Source organism: Emys orbicularis, chromosome 20 (genome assembly GCF_028017835.1).
Source record: "Emys orbicularis isolate rEmyOrb1 chromosome 20, rEmyOrb1.hap1, whole genome shotgun sequence".
NCBI classification, from domain to species: Eukaryota; Metazoa; Chordata; order Testudines; family Emydidae; genus Emys; species Emys orbicularis.
In genome coordinates this window covers 20,723,164-20,735,190 of record NC_088702.1, presented here as the reverse complement: position 1 = coordinate 20,735,190, position 12,027 = coordinate 20,723,164, and the positions used below count along the sequence as shown (strand labels likewise).

At 61.7% G+C, this 12,027-nt stretch overlaps 1 protein-coding gene across 1 annotated transcript; it reads left to right on the top strand.

Moving 5' to 3' along the window:
- The first annotated feature begins 3,785 nt into the window (after positions 1-3,785).
- LOC135892240 (sialic acid-binding Ig-like lectin 5) lies at positions 3,786-11,009 on the top strand. The gene is made up of 8 exons (XM_065419946.1): positions 3,786-3,858; positions 4,018-4,398; positions 4,930-5,223; positions 6,723-6,995; positions 7,362-7,658; positions 9,453-9,552; positions 10,160-10,301; positions 10,869-11,009. Exons 1-8 carry the CDS (start codon positions 3,786-3,788, stop codon positions 11,007-11,009), a joined length of 1,701 nt encoding a protein of 566 aa, XP_065276018.1.
- The last annotated feature ends 1,018 nt before the right edge of the window (positions 11,010-12,027 follow it).

Sequence of the window (12,027 nt, the reverse complement as noted above, 5' to 3'; positions counted from 1 at the left end):
TGGAGCAAACTCACCAACTCAAAACTTCCTGTTGTACAAGTTCCGCTCAGCAACCAGTGTCCAAACACAGACCCCGGTGCCCACATGCAGGGGGGGCAGAGCTGACGTGCCACTGGCCTGGGGCAGAGCGGGCCAGGGTCTGGCTGGGAGACCGGGCCAGGGTGGGAGACTCGGGAGGGCCCAGCTGTCAGGGCTGGCCTCAATGCATCTAGGGGATGCTGAATTTCTTTTAGTTATAGGTTTTTCCGAGACACTTCTGCAGCTCAGCACAGGGCGACGGATCCCTGTATAAACAACCCCTGCACCCCACCCCAGATTCAGCTGCATCTCAGCTCTTAAATCGAAGGCTGGAGTCAGCGCCCCCTGGAATCCAGCTGCCTTTCCTGAGACCCGCTGCCCCAGCTCTCATCACTAGGGAATCCTCAGTGACCTGGGACCTGGGAGGCGTTTGAGGAACCGAGAGACAGAAAACAAATGTCTGCGCTCAATGGACCAGTTCTGATCTGCTGACATTTCCCCTGCTAAGAGACCCCATGGGGTTAGGGTTAAGGTTAGGGTTAGGGCTCCAGCTGTGGGGTTTCTGGCTCAAACTCCGGGCCCCAGGGTCCATCCTTGGGCCCTGTCACATGGGCTTTGGGCTCTTTCTCCTGGCCATGCAGCGGTAGGCTCTGGCCCTGGAACCTGGTCATGCATCAGTAGGCTCTGGCCCTGGGCTCACCCCCAATCACCCATGGCCCCCACTACCTCTCCAAGCCCCCCCCCCTCATCCAGTCCCTCTATCGCATCTGGCCCCCACTGCCTCCCTACACACCTCCCCATCCGGGGCTTAATTTGTCCCCTGCACTTCCAAGGCTGAGTAAGTCTGCTTGGAACAGGGATACATGTATGTTTTTCCCTTTTCACAGCAGACTTCAGAGCTAGTTGGGAGGCTGTAAAAAGCTCAGGGGCTGCCTCTGTGGGTGCTCCCAAACTGGAACACCCATTGGAAAAAAATAGTAACAACAACAAAAGACAGGAATGTTCAAAGCACCTTATTTGTGTTTCTAGTCTGTATAGGTCCAGGAAAGAATAGAGAGAACTCAACATTATTTTTATTATTGAGTCTGCAAAACCCCCTAAATAATGAATGACAATGATTTCCACATGGATCTGTGCATATTTCTTTGTTTTTCCTAAAGTTAATTCAGTATTTTAGGATTTAGGATTTAGGAAGAATTCTCTGAGCGGCCGCCAGTGCGCTCTTTGCAGCCGCCACACCCCAGAGGCGAACGCATCTCAGCTCCGGGTAAGTGATTAGGATCTGCAGCATGTACAATATGATAAGAGGTGCAAACTGCTTGTGTTCAAATATTGTTTTGTAACTGGAGACAGCAGTAATAAAGGTTAGAGCCGATGCAGGGGCCGGGCGCCCCACCACTACTGGGTTCTATCCCTGGCTCTTGGAGATGAGGGGCTCTGGCAGGTTAGAGTAGTGGGGCTGGAAGCCAGGACTCCTGGGTTCTGTCCCAGCTCTGGGAGGAGATTTGGGTTTAGCAGGGCTCAGAGTCTGGACTTCTGGTTTCTATTTCCAGCACTACAAGCAATATGCAGCCTGCCCCTGTTGCAGGGAAGCCACAGGCAGCCCCAGCCAGAGGGAGGGGAGGTTGGCAGGATGCTGATTCTGGGGTTTCTGAGCCAGCATCTCCCCCCAATGACCCCTGCCAGCGCCCACTTCTGCTTTCAGCTTCCTGTGCATGCTGCTTCCCCAGGCTCCGAGTCACAAACCCTGAGGAACCCGGGCTGCAGGGTCGGAGAGCCAGGCACTGGGCCCCCCTCTGCAGGTCTAGGGGTGAGTGGAAATGGGGGGGAGGGTGCTGGAAGGTCTGTGGAGACTGGGGTGCCCATCAATCACGACCCACAGCCCCTTGCTATCCCAGCCCTGGGCTCCCCTCCCCCACAGCTCTGCTTGTGCTCCTCAAGACCGAGCAGTTTCCCACCCCAGGGCTCCCCCACCATGGGGACCACACTGGAGGCATCGGCTCAGGGGGCCACGTACAGCAGGGAGTTCCCCAGCTCTCATCTCTCAGCCTCCTTCCCGAGAACATCTGAAGGCATCACCTTGGGGGTAAAGGGGGGTATGGGGGTGAAGGGGGGAGAAATGGAAGGAAGGGTGGGGTGTGTCGGACAGAACCCCTTCCCCCAGTCCCAGAGCCAGGGGTAGAACCCAGGACTCCTGGCTCCCAGCCTCCCTGCACTAATCCCTGGAGCCCACTTCCCTCGCCCAGAGCCAGGGCAAGAACCCAGGAGTCCTGGCTCCCCATCCCCGGGTTTTCTTTGGCTGAGACCCTGAAGGACTGAGCCCCCCGCCATCACTCCCCTTCGCAGCATCAGCCACCCCGAGCCTGGGCGGGGGCGGGGTCGGGCCCAGAGGGGGTAAGGGGAGGCCAAGGGTGGGAGAGTGAAACTGACCAGAAATAGGTACAAGAAAGTGAAACTGACCAGGAGCCTGTGGCTGGGTCCTGAGAGAAGTGTGGGAGCCCAGAGCGCGGGGGTAACGGATAGCTAGACAGGCGGGGATGGATAGTGGTAGATAATTAGAGGTGTGGATGGATGGATGGATAGACAGAGGGATGGATGGGGATGGATAGATGGGATGTGTGGGGATACATGTGGGGGTTTATTGGGATGGATAGATAGAGGGGTGTTTGGGGAACAGAGGAATAGATAGGGTGTGGGGGGGAGAATAGGGAGATGGGGTGGCTGGGGGTGGGAGAGGGAGTGAGTGGGGATAGATGGGTGAGGGGAGGGAGATGGTGTAGGGAGATGGAGTGGGAGAAGGAGTGGGTGGGGATAGATGGGTGGGAGAGGGGAGATGGTGGAGGGAGATGGGGTGGCTGGGGGTGGGAGAGGGAGTGGGTGGGGATAGATGGGAAGGGGATGGGTGTGAATGGGTGGGGAGATGGTGGAGGGAGATGGGGTGGCTGGGGGTGGGAGAGGGAGTGGGTGGGGATAGATGGGTGGTGATAGATGGGAGGGGGAGGGGGTCTGAGTGGATGGGGAGATGGTGGAGGGAGATGGGGGCCATGTGGGAGGGAGGCCTGGGTCCGTGCAGAGGCCGGGAGCTCCCCCGAGCCGGGCCTGGGCAAGCGACCAGCAGCTGGTGGGGGGGACTGCGCTGGGTCATGCACCTCCGTGTGTGTCTGCTCTGCCCGTGCCCGGCTCTTGCTGGCTCCCCTCCCCCCACCCTGACCTCAGAGCCCACTTGTCTCCCAGAGCCAGGGAGAGAACCCAGGAGTCCTGGCTCTATTTTGAGCTCTGCTGCTGCCTCAGTTTCCCTGCTGTAGAAGGGGGAATGGAGGGGAGTGAGCAGCTCCCTGGCGTGGGGGCTGGGTCTCTCCTAGGGGAGGAGCTGGGATGGGTGAGGGGCAGGTGACCCCCTGCCCCAGTTTCACTGCCAGGATTAGCTCCAGCAACACGAGCTGCGGGTTTTCGTAAGGAAGCCAAAGGGCTTTGGGCTGCAATCGCCCTGGGCGGAGAGACAGCAAAGGGGGAGCGAGTCCCTGGGGCAAGTGAGATACGGGTCCCCTCATAGGGGCACAGCCCTGATCTAGCCCCAGGGCGGGGACTGGCTGGCACGGAGGGCGGAGAATGGGGCATGGGGCCTTTCCAATTGGGGGGGAGGCACTGGCTCCAATCCAGGCTAGAGCAGTTCCACTTATAACCCACGGCTCTCTCTCCACCCCCAGGGTTCACAGCAGAGAGGGGGAGGGGACGGACACCTGGGGTCCTAATTCAATCCACCCGACATGGCCGGATCCCCCCAGGCCGGACACGCTGTGAGCCTCACGTGGCAGCGCCTCCTGCTGGCCCTGCTGGAAGGTAAGTCTCTGCCATCCCTGTTCCCCAGCTGCCCCGCCCCAGAGGTGGCTGCATCTCAGCCCCAGGCGAGCCGTACCTGTGTGGCATTATGTGTGGCTGTTCCCCAGCTGCCCCACCCCAGAGGTGGCTGCACCTCAGCACTACATTCTGTCTTTCCAGCATTGTGTTACAGCCATGTCTCTGGGTCCTGGACATCCTCGCTCCCTGGGACCATCCGGGCTCTGAAGGGTTCCTGCGTGGTCATCCCCTGCTCGTTCACCTACCCCGGCTCCCGCGAGTCCCTGGGCGGTCCATTCAGCGTGGTCTGGTACCAGTATCGGAGCAGGGGCTACCCCGAGATCTATAACAGCAAGGGCACGGCCAGCGTGCTGGCCGAGTACCGGGCCCGGACGCAGCTGCTGGGGGATCCGGAGATGAGGAACTGCACCCTGAGCATAAGCCCGGTGCGGAGCGAGGACGCCATGAGCTACTACGTCTGGATCAACCCCGACTCTGTCAGCCATCGCTTCTACGACGTCACAGTCCGGGTGGAGGTGGCAGGTAACTGGAGACCCCCCACCTAGCACAGGGCAGCCCCAGGGATACAGCCAAAGGGAGGCTGGCAGCAGAGGGTTCCACCCCAGAGGCGGTCGCATTGCAGGATGCCTGTATAAACAGCCGCCCAACCCCATATGCAGACACCACATCAAGGAAAAACACAGAGCTCCCTGAACAGCTCCCAGGAGCCCCATTTCCTCCCCCAGCCCATCCCCCCAAAACTGCTTCCTCTGTTACCAGCCATTAAAAGCACAGACCTCAGCAACACTCCCTGCTCTAACCATCAGACCCCACTCCCCTCCCAGAGCCAGGGGGAGAACGCAGTCCCTGCACCCCACCCCAGAGACGGCTGCATCTCAGCATTGGGGAGGGGTCCTTGTATAAACAGCTGCCCCACCCCAGAGGCGGCTGCATCTTGGAGCCGGACGAGGAGCCCCTGTATAAGCAGCCCCTGTGACCCACCCCAGAGGTGGCTGAATCAGAGGCCAATCACTCGTCACAGTCTGTGACACCCTCCCCATCTGTCTCCCCCAGACACTCCAGACCCGCTGATGCTGAGCGACCCTGGGGTGCTGATTGAGGGCAACCGAACCACCATCACCTGCTCCATCCGCCACACCTGCCCCTTGGCCCCTCCCAGCCTGGGCTGGAGCCCCGAGGGGGGCAAAGCGGTGACCAGGCACGAGCGGCTGGCGGGGGGCGGCTGGCAGACGGAGTTGGAGCTGAGCTACATCCCTTCGTACAAGGACCACGAGCAGTACCTGCAGTGCACGGCCACCTTCCCCAACCAGCAGCAGGCTCGCAACGGGCTGAACCTGCAGGTCAAGTGTGAGTGAGAGGGTGCTAGGGGCTCTGTGCTGCAGGGGGCGGGGTGGGGGCTCTCCCCTGGCAGCCAGGGCTGGTCCCAATGCCCCAGGGTGGCACTAGGGGGCGCTGTGCTGCAGGGGGCGGGGTGGGGGCTCTCAGATAGCAGGCAGGGCTGGCCCCGATGCCCCAGGCTGGCACTAGGGGCGCTTTGCTGCAGGGGGCGGGGTGGGGGCTCTCCCATGGCAGGCAGGGCTGGCCCCGAAGTCCCATTTTGGCACTAGGGGGTGCAGTCCTCCAGCGGGTGGGGCGGAAGGTCAGCAGGGGGCGCTGTGTGGCAGGGGGAGGGTCAGAGGGTCAGGAGGAGGTGCTGTGGTACAGGGGGCAGGGCAAGGGGCAGAAGGGGGTGCCGTGGTGCGGGGTGCAGGGCAGGGAGTCAGCAGGGGGTGCTGTGGGGGACGGGGCAGGGCAGAAGGTCAGTAGGGGCCGCTGTGCTGTAGACGGCAGTGTGGATGGGGTCAGTAGGGTTCGCTGTGGTGCAGGGGCAGGGCAGGAGAGGGCACCGTGCTGCAGAGGGTGGGCGGAAGGTCAGCAGGGGGTGCTGTGGGGCAGGGAGAGGGGCGGAGGGTTAGGAGGGGGTGCTGTGGGGCAGGGGGCAGGGCAGGGGGTCAGCAGGGGGCGCTGTGCAGGATGGGGTGTGGCAGAGGGTCAGTAGGGGGCGCTGTGCTGTAGGGGGCAGGGTGGGTGGGATCAACAGGGGTCGCTGTGGTGCAGGGGCAGGGCAGGAGGGGGCGCCGTGCTGCAGAGGATGGGCGGAAGGTTAGCAGGGGGTGCTGTGGGGCAGGGGGCGGGGCAGAGGTCAGTAGGGGTGCTGTGGGGCAGGGGGCGGGGCAGAGGTCAGCAGGGGGTGCTGTGGGGTAGGGGGCGGGGCAGAGGGTCAGGAGGGGTCGCTGTGGTGCAGGGGCAGGGCAGGAGGGGGCGCCGTGCTGCAGAGGATGGGCGGAAGGTTAGCAGGGGGTGCTGTGGGGCAGGGGGCGGGGCAGAGGTCAGTAGGGGTGCTGTGGGGCAGGGGGCGGGGCAGAGGGTCAGGAGGGGTCGCTGTGGGGAAGAAGCAGGGCAGGAGGGGGCGCCGTGCTGCAGAGGATGGGCGGAAGGTCAGCAGGGGGTGCTGTGGGGCAGGGAGCGGGGCAGAGGTCAGTAGGGGCGCTGTGGGGCAGGGGGCGGGGCAGAGGGTCAGGAGGGGTCACTGTGGGGCAGAAGCAGGGCAGGAGGGGGCGCCGTGCTGCAGAGGATGGGCGGAAGGTCAGCAGGGGGTGCTGTGGGGCAGGGGCAGGGCAGGGGTTACTGGGGGCGCCGCTCTGCAGAGGGTGGGGTGGGGGCTCTCCCCTCGTGGTGGGGGCTGGCCCCAGAGAGGGAGGGGGTGGCACAGATGATGCTCCGGGGAAGGCCGGAGGCTGGAGCAGCTCTGGGGTCTCGGGGTGGCTGGTGGGGGCAGGTTCCCCCTAATGTGCCCCTCCCCCCAGATCGCCCGCGGGGCGCGGCTGTGGCTGTGGTGGGGCCGGCCCGGCTGAAGGAAGGCGACAACGTCACCCTGCGCTGCACCACCCAGAGCCACCCCCCGGCCACCACCTACCGCTGGTTCCACGGGCCGCGCCGGGCCCTGCTGCGGGGGCTGGGCCGGGGCCCCGAGGTGACGGTGCTGGCTGTGGGGCGCCTCTCGGGGCCCTACCGCTGCGCCGCCGAGAACGAGATCGGCCTGGGGGAGGACTCGCCCGCCACAAACCTCGACGTGGAGTGTGAGGGGGCGGGGGACCCTGCCCCGTAGGGGCACCGGCCCCGATCCAGCCACAGGGCAGGGGCGGGCTCAGGGGGGTGGGGAATGAGACATGGGGCCTTTCCCCTCTAGGGGGTGCAGGCCCCGATCCAGTCCCAGTTTGGGGGGCTGGCTCAGGGTGGCGGGAAATGTGGCATGGGGCTTTTCCCCTTTGGAGGGTGCTGGCCCCGATCAACCCCAAGGCTTGGGTGGCAGGGAAGGAGGCACAAGGCCATTCCCCTCTAGGTGGCGCTGGCCCCGATCTGGCCCCCAGGCGGGGCGCTGGTTGGCTCAGGGGTGGCCGGGGGATCTGGGCTCGGTGCCCCACATGTCCCGTGTCCCGTTGCAGACCCGCCGGAGCTGCTGCCGTGGGGGAACTGCACGGTGCAGGGCAGCAGGCCCGGGGGAGTGGCCACGTGTCACTGTGCGGCGGAGGGGAACCCCCCGCCCCGCCTCGAGTGGCGCCTGCCCAACCGCACCCTCCCCGGGGACTTCGAGGGCCCTGAGCTACGAGCGACCTCGGGGGTGTTGGGCCTGGCCGTGAGCGGGGAGCTGCGGGGCCCGGCCGGGGCCCTAGCCAACGTGTCCTGCGCTGCCACCAACACCCATGGACAGAGCCAGGCTGCGCTGCCCTTTGTGCCCGCAGGTACCGGGGACCAGTGGGGGGCTGGGCATGGGGTGCCCTGGTACCGTAACTGCTCATGTACACATCCCGCCCCGGGTATCGGCCGCATGTAGGGTTGCCAACTGGAGTTCCTCCTAATCTGCGCAGCCTGCACCCCCAGCCAGAGCCCTCACCCCCTGCACCCCAACCCTCTGCCCCAGTCCTGATCCCCTCCCACCCTCCGCACTCCTCAGCCCCACCCCCGCCACATTAATTTTGTTGCATGCCCCAATATGGAGGTGATGTGTCACAGGGTCGTGTCACGCGTCACCTCCATATTGGGGCACATAACAAAGTTCATTCTGCACGTGGGTGGGAAATGATTGGGAGCCCTGTCATGCCAACCGTCCCGGTTTGGCCGGGAGTCTCCCAGAATCGGGCTCCATCTCCTGGAGGCTACTGCAGCCAAACCGGGAGATTTTAGGGGCTAAAAGTCCGGCAGCGCAATGGGGCTAAGGCAGGCTCCTTACCTGCCCTGGCTCTGCACTGCTCGCGGAAATGGCCCACACATCCCTGCGGCCCTTGGCAGGGGTGCATCTCCGTGCATTGCCCCCTCCCCGAGCGCCGACTCCACAGCTCCCATTGGCCGGGAACTGCAGCCAATGGGAGCTGCGGGGGCGGTGCTTGCCGGCACAGGCAGTGCGTGGAGCATGGCAGGGACGTGCCGGCCGTTTCCAGGAGCACTGCAGGGCCAGGGCAAGCAGGGAGCCTGCCTTAGCCCCGCTGTGCACCATCTGGGAGCCACCCAAGGTAAGCGCCTCCCGGCTGGAACCCACACCCTTCATCCCCTCCTGCACCCCAACCCCTTCCCCAGCCCTGAGACCCCTCCTGCACCCAAACTCCCTTTCAGAGCCTGCACCCCGCACCCTCTCCCACACCCCAACCCCTGCCCCAGCCCTGAGCCCCCTCCTGCACCCAAACTACCTCCCAGAGCCTGCACCCCTCATTCTCTCCCACACCCCAACCCCTGCCCCAGCCCTGAGCCCCCTCCTGCACCCAAACTCCCTCCCAGAGCCTGCACCTCTCATTCTCTCCCACACCCCAATCTCCTGCCCCAGCCCACTGAAAGTGAGTGAGGGTGGGGGAGAGCAAGCGACGGAGGGAGTGGGGGATGGAGTGAGTGGGGTGGGGCCTCGGAGAAGGGGCAGGGCAGGGGTGGGGCCTCAGGCAGGGGCGGGGCAGGGGGCAGGGCAAGGGTGTTTGGGTTTGTGCGATTAGACAGATCGCAACCCCAGCTGCATTTCTGGGGTAGCTTTCGGGGGCTGGGCTTGGGGTTCCCTGTTACCTTAATTACTCATTTATACACCCTGACCTGGGTATCTGCCACATGTCTGGGTAGCTCGGGGGACTGGGCATACGGTGGCCTGCTGCTGTAATTACTCACATACACAGCCATGTCTGGTATTACCTTAATTACTCTTTTACACAGTATAAATCTGCCATTTATTTAATATAGCCTGAGCGTGGTTATGGGGTTACCATATATACTCACACCCAAATATAAGCCACCCCTCTAATTTACCCCAGGGCCCGAGTAACCTAGGAACCGCTGAGTAAGTAGTGCACCCTTCCCATATTTGCTTATATATACACACCATGAGTTCAAGCTGCCTGCCTAATTTAGCTCAGGTGAGGGGACGATAGCACCCTCCCACCCATGCATGGTCATGCTGTTACTGTAATTACTCACATATAGATGCTGCTCCCCCTTTATGAACTGCTTGACACCATTAATCCCACTGTTGACACCAGCCGTATCTATCTGTGTCTCTGCAGGGGACGATAATTTGCTGCTCATGGTCTCCAGCGGAGTCATCGGCGGCGTTCTGCTCCTCTTGGTGCTGGCGATCGTGGTCTACAAGGTAGCCAGAGCCAGGTGAGGGCACCAGGCCATGGGCTTGGAGGTCTGCTGGCTTAGCCACAAAGGAGCTGCATGGGCAGCAGGCCCCACTCAACGCCAGGGGGCATGGCAGCAGGCACAGAAGCGGAAGGGGCATGGATGGAGGTCAGATATAGAGAGACCCAGAGAACTGGACCAGAAGGAATCAGGGGGGTGGATTCATTAGGACATAGGGAGACCTCTGCGAAAAGCAGGCAAGTAAGCAGGATTGGACAGAACCTGGCTGGTCTCCTGTGGTATGAGGCGCCTGTAAGAAATAATTAACCCATGGGACTCCCTGCAACTAGATATTTGCAGGGTTAGCCCGAGGGACTCCCTGTAACTGGGGATTAGCATGGTTAACCCACAGGGCTTCCTTGCCACTGGATATTTGCAGGGTTAACCTGTGGAACTCCCTGCCACTAGATGTTATCAGCGTTAACCCAGAGGAATGCCAGTCACTAAATATTAGAAGGCTTGACCCACTGGACTCCCTGCCACTAGGGTTTAGTTGTGTTAACCCCTAGGACGGGCTGCTGCAGGGTGGGCTCGTCGGCAGCTCCAGGGCTGCGGGAACCGAGCTAAAGCCTGTTCTCTTCTGCAGGAAAGACGAAGAAGAGGGTCCTTCAATCCACGACAACGAAGGCAACGGGGAGCAGAGGCCGTCCCTCAAGAGGGGGAAGCCGAGCAAGGCGAAGAAGGATGAGCAGTTCAACCTATACAACAAGGCAAAGGCGGGGGGAGAGGTGGGAAAGGCCAGGGCCACATGCTCCCCCTGCCGTCATCCTGGGCTAAGCTGGGAGCGGCCTGGTTGTTCCCTGGAGGTGAGACCTGCAGGGTGGGGGCTCTCCCCTGGCAGTCAGGGTTGGCCCCGGTGCCCCAGAGCGGCACTAGGGGGCGCTGTGTTGCAGTTATTAGCACTGAGGCATTGGTCAGAGCACCCGAGTGCTGAGTAACCAGACGTCTCCACTGTTTGTCAGACCGAGGGGGGCAGGATGTGGACCCTGGCATCCTGGCCAGACTCCCAGATAGTTAATTACATTTGCCTCCCTAAAATCCATTCTGTCGCCATAGATACATTAGTCTTTGTTTCCTGCCCCCGGCTGCATCTCGGCCCTGGGCGAGCCTTCCCTATGCAGCGTTGTGTGCAGCTGTTCCCCAGCTGCTCCGCCCCAGCGGTGGCTGCATCCCGGCACCGGGAGAGCCGTAGCCATGCAGCGTTGTGTGCAGCTGTTCCCCAGCTGCCCCGCCCCAGCGGTGGCTGCATCTCAGCGACCTCTGTGTGAGTCAATCCTTCCTCTTTGCATCCTCAGGAGCTGGGCATTGACGACTACGAGGCCATGGAGCGAGTGGAAGACTATGAGAATTTAGCAGCAGGAGGAGCCGGACATTATGGGAACGTTGGCACTTGGCAGCCGCATTTGCTGTCTGAGCAGATCTACTCCAACGTCTAACCCTAGAGCGGGAGCGGACGGGCCGGAAATGCTTCTAAATCTCTCTTCTATTTAAACAAGTGCTTGTATAGCTAGGAACAATAATAGCTAGAGCCATGGGGGTGAGCGGTGGGGCGGCTGGTGACGACGTGGTGGGGGAAGTGGGATACACCTAGACCATGTCAGGGACTGAGGTAATAAGTCAAGTCACTGGGAGCAACATGATGCTAGCGGTGTGATATAGAGAGGGGAAAACTGGTGTCAGTAGTGGGATTTATTTGGGTGAACTGATGGCAAAAGTGGGATCGCTGGAAAACTAACCAAACCACCCATACCTGTCTATAGCCACCTGCCCCTGCCAGGGATGGTTTAGTTACCACATGTACCTATAAAAGACTCCACGCGCCCACCAGCCCCGGGCCGCATGCCAGCTTCCCTGGGCATACACTGATGTCCACATAACCATGCCCCCTTGTCACGGCGTGTAGGGGACACCAGGCCCTGCACCCCCGGCTTCCTGCAATTCACCATGTCTCTCAGCCAGCCAGTAAAACAGAAGGTTTATTTAGACGACAGGAACCCTGTCCAAGACAGGTCTTGCAGGTACAGATAACAGGACCCCTTCAGTCCGGTCCATCTTGGGGGGGGGGGGGCAGGGAGGCCAGAGCCCCATCTGGGCTCCCCTCCATTTCCCCAGCCAGCTCCAAACTGACTCCCCCTCCAGCCCCTCCTCCTCTGCTTTGTTCCTTTCCCGGTCCAGGAGGTCACCTGATTCCTTTGTTCTCCAACACCTTTAGCTATCTCCTTGCAGGGGGGAAGGGCCCCGGCCATTAGTTGACAGGAGACAGAGTGTTGACCATTTATGCACACTGGCCCTTGCTCTGCAACAATCTCACCCCCTAGAGACTTAAGAAATGCATGGGGGAAACTGAGGCACCCACACAGTATTCAGAGGAAACATTAAGAACAGTCCCAGTTGGTCACACCCCTGCCCCCCAGAGATGCCCAATCAGATTTGGTATCCCTTGATGACATAACA